This window comes from Buteo buteo, chromosome 2, assembly GCF_964188355.1.
Source record: "Buteo buteo chromosome 2, bButBut1.hap1.1, whole genome shotgun sequence".
NCBI lineage: Eukaryota > Metazoa > Chordata > Aves > Accipitriformes > Accipitridae > Buteo > Buteo buteo.
In genome coordinates, this window is record NC_134172.1 from 29,437,075 (window position 1) to 29,452,970 (window position 15,896).

A 15,896-nucleotide genomic window follows, 5' to 3' on the forward strand; every position below is an offset into this window, starting at 1 on the left:
CCGGTCCCCGCCGAGGACGCGCAGGCAGGCAGGCAGGCAGGGCAGGGCTGGCGGTGGCACCCCCGGGCCGTCCCAGCCCACACCACGGGGCTCTCCCGCCCAGTAAAAGGACGGAGCGCCGGGGAGCGCTGCCTACAGGCGCTCTGCAGCCAGCCCGGACCGTGCAATCACTTTGCTCTGACGCTGGATTAACTCGATTTTAATCGTTTTTTGTTTCCCCCACCCCCATCCACACACCCCATCTCCTCCTTCTCTCCCGCCCCCCCCCCCCCTTCCCTACACACCTCTCTTCCCCCCTTGTCTCAAGCCTAACCTTGTCTCGTGGTCATGGGGTCTATAATTTCATTTTTGTCTAGGCTGGTGAGAGCTCTGCTTGTTCTGTAAAGTGGATGTCAGGTGGATCTATGTTCTGGAAGGAACAAAGAGGCAGCGAAGGCAGCGCGGGGGAAGTTTGAGCGGCGAGGATGCAGGCTGTGTACTGGTACGCGGTCCTTCTGCTGCAGCCCACCCTCTACCTGGTGAGTGTCCCCGGCCCCTCGCACGGGTCGGGGAGGGGGGAGCTTGGCGGGAAGGAGGCCACCAGCCTGGCGGAGGACGACCAAACTCACGGCAACTACCGGCGCCCCGCAGCCAGCCCTGCCCCGTCCTCCCGGGGCCGGGCCGGGCCGGGCCGGGCCGGGTAGGCGCGGGGCTCGGCCGGGGGCTCTCGGCGGGGCGCGGGGCGGGGGGGGGGCAGACCGGTAACTTCTCCTCCGCGGGGAAGGGGCGCGCCGCCGGGCGAGAGCAGGGTCGGGGGCTCCCGGGCCGGGTCCCCCGGTGCCACCTGCCGGGCTGGGGCCATCGGTGCCTGCGGGGGCACCGGAGCGCCGCCGCGGGGGCGCCCGCCCAGGCTGTGGGCTGGAGGCAACTTCTTGCCTTCTGGTCCCTCCTAAGGGTGCAAGCCCCTCCGGAAGGGACCCCCCCCCCCCCCAGCGTGCCACCGCGGGCTGCGCGGCACAGGCGTGCAGGCACTCGGTGACGAGCACGGCTAGTATTTTCCGGGTGAAGTGTCATTGACTTTCGTCGCAAATCTCCTTTAAGATTACGGGGGAGCACGAGTAAACAGCGGCGTTATCTGCTTTAACACACACTCGATTCCCTCTGCGACCGCAAGGAACAAAACCGAGGCAGGCTGCTCCTTCGCAGCCCGTGCCCTCGCTCGCCGGCCATGCATTAAGCCGGCAAACGCTTGGCGGGAGCTCGTCCCCGTGGCTGCGGGGGAGGGAAAAGCTCCTTTTCCAGGAGGCCTGCCGAGAGAAGCACCTCGGCGCCCGGGCCGGGGGAGGCGACGGCCCGGCTCGGGCTCCGGCTCCGGCTCCGGCTCGGGCTCGGGCTCGGGCTCCGCAGCCGCCGGGCGCTGCCTGCGCCGCCGCTCCCTGCGCTGGCGCGGCCGCGCCGCCTGGGGGCGCTGCGGGGCAGCGCGGCGCGGCTGAGCGCGGCGGAGCGCGGGGCAGCCAATCCCGAGCGGGCCCGGGCCGGGGCGGGGGCGGGGGTCTGTGTGTGTGTGTGTAGGGGGGTGTGGGGGGGGTGTGGGGGGGTGTGTGCGCGCGCGCTCCTCCCGCGGCCGCGCAGGGCCCAAAGCGGCCGCGCAGCGCCGGGGGTCGCGCCCGTCCCGTCCCGTCCCGTCCCGTCCCGTCCCGTCCCGTCCCGTCCCGCCCGACGCGGCTCCCGCCGGGGGGCCCCTGCCCTCGCCGGGCGGTGCCACGTCTGCCGCGGGCGTCTCTCCTCCCCGCGAATTTTATAGCCTGGGGGGGGGGGAGGGTGCGGGGGGGGGGGGGAAGCGGGGAGAAAAGTGCGTGGCAAATAATCTATCAAAAAGCCGGAGCGAGATCGATACGTCGTGTTAAATTTTAAATGTGTTTGCAGGCAGTTAAACTGCTCTCGACTCATTACAACAACAGTGCTGGATTTATTCTAATGCGCTGCAGTCTGAACAACAAGCGCATTAATTCTCCTTTAATTGTAAACTGGGAGCATTTGAAAACCATTCAGTGTGCAAATTATGCTGATTCAATTACCGTTTAGTTACAGACTTCATTACCTGAATGCTGCTTTTTTTTTTTTTTTTTTCTTTTCCGAGGGCTTGGCATTGCAGACTAAAGGAGACGATTTTCCAGTTTCCCTCGAAACAATGCGAAATATGACACACACACAAAAAAGATCGGGAATAAAAGACAAGCTGGGGGAGGGGATGCGCTCTTCGGCTGGGCTGCGTCTTCTGCCAAAACACTCGGGAGGATCCACAGGATTTCCCTGTCTAACCCGATTCTTCTTTGAGTCGATACTTCCAGTTTTATGCCAATCTCTCCCTATTCTCTGTATTTCGTGAGTGACTCTGAAAGTTTGCATTAGGCCATCGCGTGATAATAAACTGTTTATTAGCATCGAAGCATGAAGTTTTCATTAAAGCTTTCATGCGGTGCCACAAACCAGCAAGGTGCAGCACTTCGTTGTGCCTATCTGTGTGTGCGCATCGCGCTGGGTGGACTAGAGCACTTTCAATTAGGAATTAAATTTTCAGTACCCGACCTGTTAGGAAGGGTAAATGAAATGGCAGCACAACCAGCTTCCTATCCAGATTGTTAAAAAATCCTTTTGAGTGGGGTTAATAATATAGGGAAGAGGGAAAATAGCATGTTTCCCCTGAACTAGGCGGTGTTCAGTGATAGGGAACAGCCGCAGCGAGGCTGGGCTGCCTCGAAGTTACTCATTTACAGACACTCGCTGGCTTGTAATTTCTCTTCGCCCAGCAAACACTGCTGGTTTTTTTTTTTTTCCCCACCGCTAAACCTCTTGCTAATGAAATCTTGGGGAAAAAAAAAAGTGCTTCTGCTTTTCTCCCCTCTTTTAATAGAGCCATATGCCATCCAGCCTTATTGCCTGAAATTTATAGAGGTCACGGCCGACCAGAACGAGGAGGAATTTTGCTGGGGTAGAGATGGTTCGCCGTATTATGTTTATTGATAAGAACATTAGTTAGCCTCTGTGAGACATGATTTTCTCCTTGTTTCAAACTGTGCAGCGTACTGAAAATCTTAGATTTGATTTGCAGTGGAAGTGCATTTCCTTTGGCCTAAACGGATAACTTAGTACTTATTTGGTAGAATTAGAAGTTAACCTTTCAAGGCTTGCAGTTATTTTCTTTCTTTACGTTTAGAGAGCTGCAGAAAGTGTTCAAACAGCTACAGTCGGTCTTCTTTACCAGGAGACTCCACCGCTGTTCTTTCGAAAGCATCTTGGTCCTATTCTAACGGATAATGTTTTCTTAGCTAACAGTGCTCTGCCGAGCTCAAAATCGTCATTAAGGAAGCCGGTAAATATTAAGAAAGAAAAAGCCACCCGGAGATCGTAGACTCTTTTAGGTCTGAGCTCTGTCTGTTTATAAGGACACGGGGGTTTTACACCTTTCCCTTAATGGAAACCTTCTCTTTTAATTCCCGCCTAGTTGCCGGTGAATTTCCAGTCCGACACCACAGGACGTTAAAACACCAGGCTGTTTCTTTTCATTTCTTTTTTTCTCCGGGTGGAAGCAACATGCTCTGGAAGCCACTACAAAACGCGCGGGCTGCTGGCAAAGACGGCAAGGATCCTAACTAGTTATTTCACACTGGGACAGGTCAAGCATGGCCCCAAAGGAGGAGGCAGATCGTTTCCGTACCGGCTGCTAAGGAGACCGACCCTTCGGGCGGGTGGGCACCGGCGGGCTGCGGCCGGCAGCTCCCGGCGGCGCCGGGCTCTCGCCCCGTCCTGCCGCTCCCCGGCCGCCGGCCAGATCCCGCGCTAGATCCCTCCGGCAAAACCGGGGCGCCGGGCGGCAAAATGCCTTGCAGGTTGCAGGACTTTACCCCCCCCCAACATGTTCACAGGCTCTGCCTTCGCATGCTCTGGGGGAACTGCCCGCACGGTACAAGCGAGGGATGAGAACGTGCGCCTGTTTTGCTGGGATCACCCCGGCTCGAAGAGACTTCGGCTCACTACTTAGGTCCTCCTTACCCCGAGTAGCGGGTACGGAACTAAAACCAGTCGGAGTTTTGCGTTGCACGCTGCTAGGGTAAGGATCCCTCCCCCTTCAGCAACACCCCCCCCCCCCCCCCCCCCGGTCTTTCCCAGCAAAGTGTTTCTTCACCGGTGGGTTTGTGAATTAGGAAACACACCAGAGCTGACTGTCAGAGCGTTCTAACTCCGTGCAGAATTTAAGCAGCGCAAGAGCAAATGGAGGGGTGCTTTTTTCACCCTCCCCGACGAGGGCTGAGAGCAGGTTGTTTGGGGGGGCGAGGAGGGGACTTCTCTGCCCGGCGCTTTGTGAGAGAAGTACAACTGCGGGGCTCCCGGGGCACCTTGTTTTGCAGGGGGATGGCACTGGCAGAGGGTCTTGGAAACAGCCTGCTATCCTCCTCCCCGTGCCGGGCTGGGATTTTAAGGTCTGTTCCACACCGTCACTGTAGTTTGGAGGCCTTCTGAGAGCCGAGCGGGGCTTTCCTGAAAAAATGTTGTGAATAATAGAGGTTTAAAATTGCCCTCGGCGGTGGCACACTTGGTACGATATTTGCTGAGGGGGTAAACTGGGGTTAGTGGCTCCAGAGTTTGTGTACATTTAATTTCGCTCTGTGTCACACTGTTTGCGGTCATTTCACCCCGGTTAATGAAAGCTATGGAGAATGTGAAGAGATATCACGTGCCGGCGAAGATAAGTTGATTTTTTTTTTCTTCTGTCTTTTTTTAAAGATAGTTGCTGATTGTGTCCTACTTTGTCGTGGGAGGAAAAAAAAACAACCCTCTATAGGCAGCGAAGATAAAAGAAAACAAAAAACAAAAGAGGGAGAAGGCATTGTCCTGTGATAATCACCACCCACAGCATTTTCTCAGAGGCTTTTAGTGCTGAAAGCATTCGGGTATTGCTCCCCCCCCCCCCCCCCCCAAATAAGCGATTTCTTGCAATTTTCAATTTGACGTCGAAGGCGGAGAGGGGGGGGAGAGCGCTTGGCACGGAGGGAGAGAAGTGGCTTTTTGTGCGAGAGAGTTTACGTAGCCTTGAGACGATCCCGCTCCCTCTTTCTAAAGGAGTTTGAGAGACGCTTTCGCAGTGGTGTAGGGGGAATAATTACCCTTTCGGAAGGTAAGGCACGGGAATAGCAAGCGGACTCGGATCTCGCGTAGGCGAAACAAACTTATCTGCTCTCCAGGTTTTTTTTTTGCTAAGCGGAGGATGGTGCATTCTTTTCCGGGCTTCCTTCCTTCCTAACCACCAGGGACCTCTGCTAGGAGTTTAAGAAGGGGTTTCCCCGCACTGAAATGTCTTTTTCCTGGTGCTTAGTACACACTATTTTCATTTCTTAAATAGCTGGAGAAAGCAGTCTGGAACAGATTTCACTTTTTAAGGAGGCACCTAAATATAATCCAATATCCCCGCCTCTCTTTGACTAGCCAAATCTTCCAAGTCGGTACCTAGAGGTATCCATTTTAAGCTCTTTAATATTTCCCTGCATCTTTAAACCGCCATTTTAATTAACAAAAAGCCAATTTCCCAGTCGTCTTGGAAAGTGCGGTGAAGCAGGTTGAAAAACCAATTGCTCGGAATAGCCAGCACTTGGAGAAAATGAATGTGTGAGCCATCTTTCCCTCCCTAGGACTGGCTTCTGTTCTCCCGATTGGGTTTGGGTAAAGTTATGCTGTGATTTATCAGATAGTTTAACACCCAGCTCGCTCTTCTTGTAAGTCAGCATTAAACCACCTCCTGGGTGCTTTGTAAATACAGCTTTAGCATTTTTTTTCATGCAGCAGATTGACATGTTGACGATTCTGCTTTAAGGAATGTGACAATAAAGTGGAAAACCAAAGGCTGGCAAGCACTTCATCAAGGATAAAAAGGTTCTGCTGTAAGGATGTCACTCAATTTATTGTGAAAGTCGAATGAATTACGTTTAATGAAAGTGCTCCCCAGATGAATATTACCAGCAATTTCCTGAGTTGGCTCTGTCAGATTGATATGAGGAAATGCCAACCCATATCAAAAAAGATCTCCAATCTCAATTACTATGCAAGCTTTCGAAGAGCTCCTTTTTATTGATATGATATATATTGGCGGATTCTCAATGCTGTGGAAACTGCTCAGTGTTCAACAGGACAGCACGTTTCCTAGTTTATTGTTTAACCCTACGTTTTTCTGGCTGTTGTTTAAACTTCTGTGAGTGCCCTTCTTTTGGAGGGGAAACCACCTCCCACCCACTTTCCCTTTCCGTGACCTAGTGAGACCAAAGTTGTGTGTCTGACAGAGAGCAGGGGCGATGCTCATTGTGGGAGGTTTGTTCAGCCTGGATGGACAAAGCCGAAGGTCAAGAGAAATAACTCGGCTGAGACAATGGCATTGGATCCCTTCATTTTCAGTGTATTTCTAGGCGACAATCCAGAGCATGGTAATATTTGTTACGACTAGCAATCCCAATATTCCCGCCCTTTCTTCCTCATTCCTCTAGAGGTTCTTTGGGCAAATTAGAAATTCACTAATCCCGCGAAGAGAGAGAAAAGCTCTTACGTCTCCTCATCTACATAAGAATTGACTTTGTGAGAGGCTTTTCTGTTCTATTTTAACTACTGTGACACCGGTCGCTGCTTAGGAGTACAGCTTCTCTTCCCAGAATCCATCTTGCTGGACTTCCTTGTGATTAAGGGAGGGATTCAGTCAGCTTTCTTCTACCACTTCTCCGTTCTCTTTCTATTTTTAAATCGAAGAGGAGAGAGAGACGGTATCGAAGGATAACCGGGAGGTGCTCGGTGCTCTGCAGCAGGACGGGGACACGGGCACCTTCACACGTGGAGCTGAGCTCCCTGCACGCAGCATTAAAGACGAAGCAGAAAGAGCTTGTCCTTATCACAGGTCGGGTTAGTTTGGGTTCCCGTTTGCCTGTTCCTTACCGGATCCGCGCCTAAAACTTTCTGCAGTGCACGATTAGTCCACGTGATTTTTATTTTTATTTTTATTTTAAAGCGTGTTTTCCCCCCCCTCTGTCGGAGACGCTGAACGTTTCGAGCGGCGGAAGGCTAGTGCGAGCTCTGCGGGGAGAGCGGGCAAGGGCTTGCAGACGGACCGGGACGAGGCTGACGCTGAGGTGCCCCGCTCCGCGGCTGCCGCGCCGGGCCCAGCCGCCGCGGCCCCGGGCCGCGGCTCCCCCTCGGGCCGTCCCCGGCGGCGCCGCCCCTGCGCCGGCGCCCTGCAGCACCTCGGAGAGCTGCCGGGACGGAGGGGCGGTGGCGCCCGCTCCGCGGGCAGCGCCAGCACCGCGGACAGCGCCCGCCCCGCGGGCAGCGCCAGCACCGCGGACAGCGCCCGCCCCGCCCCGCTGTCGCCGCTCGCTGCGCGCTGCCGGGGACGGCGGCGGCCCTTGGAAACTCCGCTGGCCTCGGCGCCCTGCCCCGGGCTAGTCGGTGTTTCGGGCCGCTGCTGCTCAGACCTCACCCGCAACCCGCTCTGGACTCGGGGGTTTGGCTGCCTGCGTTAGTTTTCCTGAAGGAAGAAGTAGACGGGCGGACCAGCAGTTCGATGTATTTACTGTTCCTGTGACTGGCTTCCTCTTAATGGTGAAGCAGCTGCTTTATTTTCTGGGGAAAGACTGACCAGAGGGGCGATACGTGAGTGTGGAGGGGAACAGGGGTGGGATCTTGGATTTAATCATCTAAGATCCCTGGCAGGGTGAGTCTGGGCTTCAGAAAGGCTGTTTTGGGGCGCTCAGGTTTGTCTCATTCTATCCCAGGACCACAGCAACCTCTCCTTTTGGAGAGACACCAGAGACGCCTGAGAGCATTGGAGTCAAAATGGCCTGTGGGACACGGCTGACACTGAGACGTGAGAGCAGGGAGACATTAATTAATGACACTTCCTATCCTGTGGGTCATGGCAGGAGTGGCTCTCAGACATAGTTGATGTCATTTTTGGGGTAGTGGCACTCTGAGAGACCTGTGAAGGGCAGCCCGATGTTGCACCCTACACTTGCTTGTAACCTGGCAGCCTGTGCTTGGGGTATCTCCCAGCTCCCTCTTTGCTTTCAAGAGGAGATAATCGCAGGCAAGTGCCTCCGCCCCTGTAAATCCCCACTCACTATCGACAGAGATTCTAGAGGTCTGCTGCCTGAAAAGCAGTTGTCAACGAAACACTGACTTTTGACAAGGCAGGTGTAAGTGGATGACTGACGGAGAGTCCTTCAATAAAGGAATGTGATGGGAATTGACTAGGCTGAGGGCAAAACCAACCCACAATCCTCACCAACCCTCCAGACAAAACCATAAGCCATTTATTCCTGATCCATATTCTCCTGTGAATATCAGTAGCAATTGTGATGCTTTTGCTAGACATGAACATTTTCCAGTCCCTTTTGATTACACCATGTCCCCATGTGTGGTGCCTGGAAACTGTATTGTCTGCTTCAGAGATATTGCTTTTATCTTCCAAATGCCACCCTCATTAATGTCAGTGTCTTGCAGTCCAACTAGTGACAAATGTCTCAGGGACGTTCATCTGCCGTGCAGACTGCATCCATCTCTCCAGGTGCCCTGTCTTTTCCTCTCCAAGGAGTGGTTTAGTAATATTTTCTTCCTTGCCCCTGTGTCTGCTGTGAAATGATTTGTCCACTAGTTGGTCTCTGTCCTGTCCATTCCCATGTTAGTTTTGCCACTGCCCTCTGGGGTATCGCCTCTCCTGTTAATCTGTTTCATCACTTCGATGACAGGTTGACCAGTGCATGGAAAGATAATCTGCTCTTTCCACATCTGCAGATTGTTGAAGGAGGAGAAATCAGGCTTTTTTGCCTTCTGGGAGCCTACCAAATGATAGTCATACCAGTGCCCTGTTTTCCTCAAATTTTATTTTCTGATCCAGACTTGATGCAAAAACTAAAGAACGAAGAGCCTCGTTGTTTCTTCGTGTGTGTTGCCTGGTTGTTTCTTATTGTGTGCACTAGTGATTGTTTTTTTTTGTTTGTTTGTTTGTTTGTTTTTTTCCTGAACTTTTGAAAAACTGGTACGTAAAAGAAGCCTATGTTATTTCTTTGTATATTTCCTGAAACTTTGGTGATAGCTGGACAGAATCCCTAGGGTCAACAGACTCCTTTTAGCAGCAGAGCTGACAGCCAAAATAATACCAGGAAAGAAGGGATCTTGTAGCCTCAGTTCTTGGAACCACCTGTAATTAAACTATTCTATCTAGATATATAAAAGATATATTAAAATTACAGTATTTATTTAGAACAAAAAGTAAAGTGAAGAGTCACTTAAAATCTAGCCAATACAGCATCCTCGGTTGAAAAACAGAAGATGCTACTTAGCTTCCTAGTTAGAACATCTGATGCTTTCATCCAGAAATCCCTGAACTCAGTGATGATTTCTAACCATTCCGGTAGTTTTGCATCTGGCCCTATGAGTGTAGTGCTTCTGCTTGATACTGCATACCTGAGTCAGATTACTGACTAGCATGTCTTATGCCCCACAGTATTTCCTGCATTTGTCTTAGAAGTGCATATGAGCCACTGGGTAAAAGGGAAAAGAAAAAAAGAAGACACACTCTAGCCATCTATTGAGACCACTATTGAAAGACAAAAGCTTCTGTACAGCAGATCCTATGGCCTGATCCTGCAGTGTTATACAGGATAGGATTGTATGCAAATCAATGGTTTACTGGTTCGAGAAGGACAGATTCTGTGTCCTGTTGAAGATTACGTAGACCGTTTCTATCACTGAGAATTGCTCGTCATTATTCAGCTGCCACTTCAAATTGAAAGTGTAATTGGCAGCTCTTAAAAAATTTTAACTAATGGAATTTCTGTTATGGATAGTTCAGACCACCTGTACCATAATATTTATCTGCACAGTCATTTTTATAAGACATTCTTGACTGAACTTTAGAAAAACAGTTCTTCTGCTAGGTTATTTTGTCAAGAAAAGTTGTCATAGGTCTTCAGGTATATAAAACTGCTTATATAAAATTAATGGACTGCTTTTTATATTTACAATCTCATCTATAGCATTTGAGGTCTTGCAAAAGAAGGTATGGACTTAAAATAAGAATAATATTAAAGCTGTTGTACAGTTGTTGCACTGTCAATAGCAATATTGTAAAATATTGGTCTGTTTAAAATCAGAATGTTAGTCCGTAATTTGACTCTAGTTTAGAGTAATTTCTGTGGTCACTTTCTGCAGCCACTCTGTAATACTATATACAGAACTTTTTCTTAATGTTTATGTGGGGAATGCTTTGCACCTTGAGAAGATTTTGTAAGCAATGTTGCTAGGTAAAACATAGCAATAACACTGTAACTTTATGGAGGACAATTGCTGAGTGAACAGATCTTTAAAGAGTGGGGAAATAAGAAGGAGTACAAATACAGAGTTGTGACATAAAAGTTGTGCATAATAAATAGTACATCAAAACCTTCACCATTAAAAAAGATGGGCTCCATCCTCTTGCCTTCATCTGTAATGGATATTACCTTAACAAGGCCCATAGTTTTATATTCCTACTTATTTTTTCTCCCTGCTTTCACAAACAGTCCCATTTGCTTAACTGGCTTGCTTGTAGTAAATGGTAGTGTAGTACATGTTGCAAACAGAGGTGCAAGAGTATGACTCTTCAGTAACACTACTTTCTAATATGTCAATTATAAAACATTGGGATTTTGAGAAGTTACTTGCACAAAGGTTATCCTTAACTTCAGTGGAGCCACTTCTGTTAGTGGTCACTTGGAGTGAGTAAGGAGCGACATTGTCTGGCCCTTGATAAGGCAGTGCTCTGTGTGAATCATCTCCTGTATCTTCAGCTTCTTTCTACTAAATCAAATAGTGGTACCTCTTGCTGGGTACCTCCTTCCTCTGTGAGCAGCTCTGCTGGCTCTGCTAGCACTAGTCATTGCAATAAGATACTATCCCACAGAATTCTATCATAATGTAGTTTGTGTTTGCATCTTAAATGCACAGAATATTTGCTAGCTAGAGCAGAGTGTGAGTCTTGGAAAAGTTACTGGGTAGATTAGCAGATTGTAATGATATGGTTCAGTCTTTTAGTGTAATGCAATCCAAATGAATATGGAAATCTGTGATTAAGTACATTAGAGGAGGTACGAGTGCCCCTTTTATTCTTCACAATTTATAGAATATTCTGAAATTGTGGGGTTGTAGCAGACACTTCAGAGTACATGCCAATGGTTTGTAACTACTTTTTAGAAGCAAAACACAAGCTTAACTGAAGTCAGGAGACTGGCTTACATATGCTTCAGTGCTTTACTGATCTAGGACCATAAGAAAGTAAATGCAGTATGGTTTTTGCATTTCTGTTTTTAGGATATGAAACTTTCTTCTTCCGTGCCAGGAAAGATCACACATCTATATCTTTATTAATGTTACAAAGTAATATTTTTGCTGAGAACTTGCAGAATTTAACTCTGGGCTACTTAGGATCTATTACAGTATTATGCTTATAACCAAACATTACACTACCTGCTGTCCCTTATCCTAAACATATCTTCTTTATTATTATTGGATAATAATTAATTGGATAAGAACATCCATTAATTATTGGATAATAATTATTTTTTTCTTAATTCTGAATCTTTGGAATCATGACTTGTAACTTATTCTGACTACTGATTCAGCTTCTGAAGAAATAGTCCGCAAAATGTCTTGATCTTTGAAACTAAAGTTAGGCTTTTCAAATAGATAGTTTGTATTTTTTTTTTTTTTGTAAATGTGTTTTTGAAGTATTCAGGCACCACCAATTACTGTTTTCTAGAATTACAAAGAGATGCAAATGGTGGCATATCTGAGAAAGCCATGTGTGGCCTGAATGCAGTATTATATCTGTGCTCTAGATTTGAAGTCTAACTGCTACTGATGTACATTTTTTGCAGACTACTGCAGATTTTTTTTCTTTTCAGAAGAAAAATGTACTTGAATGATGACCATGTATGGCAAAAAATGTACCCTTATTTGTTCTTCCACAAGAAACTTGCATGCTGATTCAAGACCATTCAAGACTCATGAGAACTTTGCCATTGATTTCTTAGGTCATAAAATGATGTCCTTAGCTTGATAAATATTTCCATTTTTATAAGGTGGTTTGGAATGATATTTCATTACATTTTAGCTTGACTTGCCTTGTGTGAATTGGCTATTCATAGCTAGAACAGGAAGGAAGAAGTAAGCATTTCTAATAAACGTGAAAGAATATGTATGTATGGCTGTGATATTCATAGCCTTTGGTCCGAGCAACTTAGTCTCCTGTGAGGTAAAAAAGAGCTGAGTGGGTTCTATATGCTTTCATTTCTAGCATTGCTTCTGTCATTGTGCTATGCTTTAGTAAATTTACCCAGAAGAATGCCATCCTGTCTTTGGTCTGCCATGAGACCCTTCCTTTAGATCCAAGTCCTTTTGTTCTCTGGCAGAATGGCTCACTGGCTACAGTAGTCCTTCATCTAGAGTAATGACTACATGATTTGTCCCTAAACTTTTATGTTTTGCTTTATCCAAGTGGCACAGTGTTAGTCATCTATGTCTGGCAAAAAAATGAATCTGTGCTGCCAGCCGTTATAGGTGGATGATTTGCTTTAGCTCAACAGGTGGAGCTGTGACTTCGCTAGCCTGTTGATTCAGGCTAAAATTCATCTAGCTGGACAGGTACCTGTATGTATTTTACATTACCTAAATTTGCACCTACATTTCCATGGCTTATGGAAAGTCTTTAATCTCCTGACCTGTAAAACACTTCAGGTAATGAGAGGCATATGTGCTTACGTATTCATCAGGAAAAGTTGTTCATTGGTGGGAATGTGATGGTTCTAGGGGCTGCTATGGATGTTTTTTTCTACCTCAGCTTTGCATATTAATGGGGACATTAGACTGAGTCTAAGACAGTATTTCCACTTAGCCCTCTTTGAGCATGGTCCACTCTGCATGATTGATTTAAGATTAATCCCTGAATTCTAGGAATTTTCTGTGCCTCGCCTTTTTGTTAGGACCTCAAAGACTGTAGAAATGTTTGGAATAATCCTTTCTTCAGCATGTTTAGAAAAGGCTAGTTGCATTGGATTTATGTTAATAACTTATCCAAAAATAGCAAACTAATTTCTTGCACATCCTGTAATTCCCATTTCATAGATTACTTGCAACTCCTATGGGCCATAGTCCATGTTGCCTTTTTTCCCTTGATTTAGCTGCAGCTGATCATGTGGTGGTTGGAGTAATGGATGAGGGATCATTCTGTATCAGGAAAACATATCACAGAAAAAACACAGGAGTGGCTTAAAATGAGTTGGGATAATAGCACAATGATCCACCTATAAAAGTTCTCACTCTTCATGAGCTTTCAATTCTCCTGCATTCTCATCCTTTTATATTCATTTTTTGACATACACCTGTGTAAACTTGTTTTGTCTGATGAATGTTTAGAGAGGGATTGTTTCCATATGGATTTGTGCATCCCTTGGTGAGTCAGTGCTTCAGTCATAATACTAGATGTTCACTAATCCCATCGGAAGTGTTCCTGATACTACACTTAGAGTGGCAAAGTCAATTAGGGGAACAAAGACAATACTAACTGAAGATTTCAAGTCACATCATCTCCAGTAAAGAGATAATAATTGTGATTAGGTGAAACAAAGAGCTCCCAGCCAAACTCCAAGCTAAAATATGCTGAAAATATTCACTGGATACTTATGAATAAAAAAAGCAGAAATCAAAATGGAAGAGGCTATTTCATGAACAGAAATGTAGGCTAAATTAATCAAATAAATTGTTTGCCATTAATAATGTGACCAGCTACAGTGAGATTCCAATAAATATGCCCAGTGGGGATGGAAAATCTACCCAACTGAAATTACATTGATAAATTTATCGTAGTTTCCAATGCCTTCTGAGCATGTATTCAGGAAACAAAAGCTGTCATAAAGGTAGCCTGACAGAAAATGGACTCAACTATTTTTTTTAACTGAGATAGTTGTTTTCTTTGACAATGGGAGTGATTTTCATGTTACTTAAGAATGTTAAATGTATCACTGCTTAAGTATAGAATTCTTAGCAGAAATGTCAGCATAAAAGTGACCTCCAATGGTTATAAAAATAAACCTGAGGTTATGCTCTTTTTTTTGTTTTCATGATAAGTGAACATGATATTGGAGCTTCCTTTTTTAAAAATAACATGGTTTGACCTGTTTAGTACCTAAGGAAAGTTTGCTAAGGTGTCGTGGTTTAACCCCAGCTGGCAATTAAGCACCACACAGCTGCTCGCTCACTTCCCCCCCTCAGTGGGATGAGGGAGAGAATTGGGGGAGTGGAAGTAACACTCATGCATTGAGATAAAGACAGTTTAATAGGACAGAAAAGGAAGGGAAAATAATAGCAACAGGAGCAACAACAATAATAATAATAATGCTGCTGCTGATAGAATATACAAAACAAGTGATGTGCAATGCAGTTGCTCACCACCCACTGACTGATGCCCAGGCAATCCCCAAGCCTCAGTGTCCCCTAGCCAACTCCCCCCAGTTTATATACTGGGCATGATGTCACATGGTATGGAATACCCCTTTGGTCAATTTGGGTCAGCTGTCCTGGCTGTGTCCCCTCCCCCCTGCCATTCTTGCGCACCCCCAGCCTCTGCTGGCAGGGCAGCATGAGAAGCTGAAAAGTCCTTGACTTAGTATAAATACTGCTTAGCAACAGCTAAAACTTCAGTGTGTTATCAACATTGTTCTCATCCTAAATCCAAAACACAGCAATATACCAGCTACTAAGAAGAAAATTAACTTTATTCCAGCCGAAACCAGGACATATGTTCACCTCTGCTTTTGCTAGGGGATTCACTGGGAATGGTAGGGAATGCATGTTATTAGCTCTCATGCCTGAAGAAACAGGAGGTTCATCTGTAATGAAATCCTGTTAGTTCTAATATACGAATGAGTCACTGAAGTTGCATAGAAATAAGTACAGTAATCAAAAGGCAATCCCAGCGCAAATTCCTTCTTAGAAATCAAAACAAAATCTCAAAGAAAACAGAATCTGAATAAAGATTCATCCTGTTCCAATTGCTTGGCTTTCACAGCTTTTTCTCCTTTGATGTCTATTTCTACAAGAGTCTGTCTCCTCTAAACCTGGACCTCTATTTCATTCTTGGCTACTTAAGAATCATTTTCACAGCATCTGGCCTTATTAGTGACTGAGTCAGTGCTACCCACAAAACTAAGACTCTGACTTCAGTCACAGGCTTGGTTCAAGACTGACCTCTTCACTTAGGGTTTTTTTCTTTTGCTCATACAGTATTACTGCCACTGAGCACAGTAAAGAAATATTGCAAATGTCCAATGAAATGATGGTGCAGAAAGTTTCTTTTGCGTGCAATATTCTTTATTCTTCCTATTTGTTGTCTTGTATCACAGCTTCTAGGTTTAATTGGTTAACTACTTCATATTCAATTACTTGATAATTACTTCACATCAACCATGCACTCAAGATCTGGCTTGCTTTAGTGTGGTGATTTCCATTCATGACAGTCTGAATCTTTGGACATTTTTCAGTGTGCATGTCCTCACTGTGCAGTACCTTTTCTATGGCTGATCTAAGTCTCACCATAGCACTCTTGTTTTGATCATCCTGGGATCAGCTGTCAGCTTCAGTCACGTTCAAGGACCCTATCAGTCAGTTGTAAGAAGCTAACAACCTGTTGCTAAGCTCTGCTCCCAGATAAATGACTGCACCTCACATTCAGCTATCACTTACAACAGAATTAGTATCAGCTGTCATAGTTAGACTTCTGGGTTATTTTTGAACTTAAATGCCACCACTGCAGCCTAAAATACTATAACCTCTCTAGTAATCTTGCTCTT

The 15,896-nt window shown here is 46.6% G+C and overlaps 1 protein-coding gene across 1 annotated transcript in view; it reads left to right on the forward strand.

Moving 5' to 3' along the window:
* The first annotated feature begins 464 nt into the window (after window positions 1-464).
* Window positions 465-15,896, forward strand: part of NXPH1 (neurexophilin 1) — a 142,960-nt gene continuing 127,528 nt past the window's right edge. Inside the window, exon 1 of the mRNA XM_075022480.1 lies at window positions 465-518. Coding sequence (XP_074878581.1) covers window positions 465-518 — 54 coding nt within the window. The remainder of the gene's footprint in view (window positions 519-15,896) is intronic.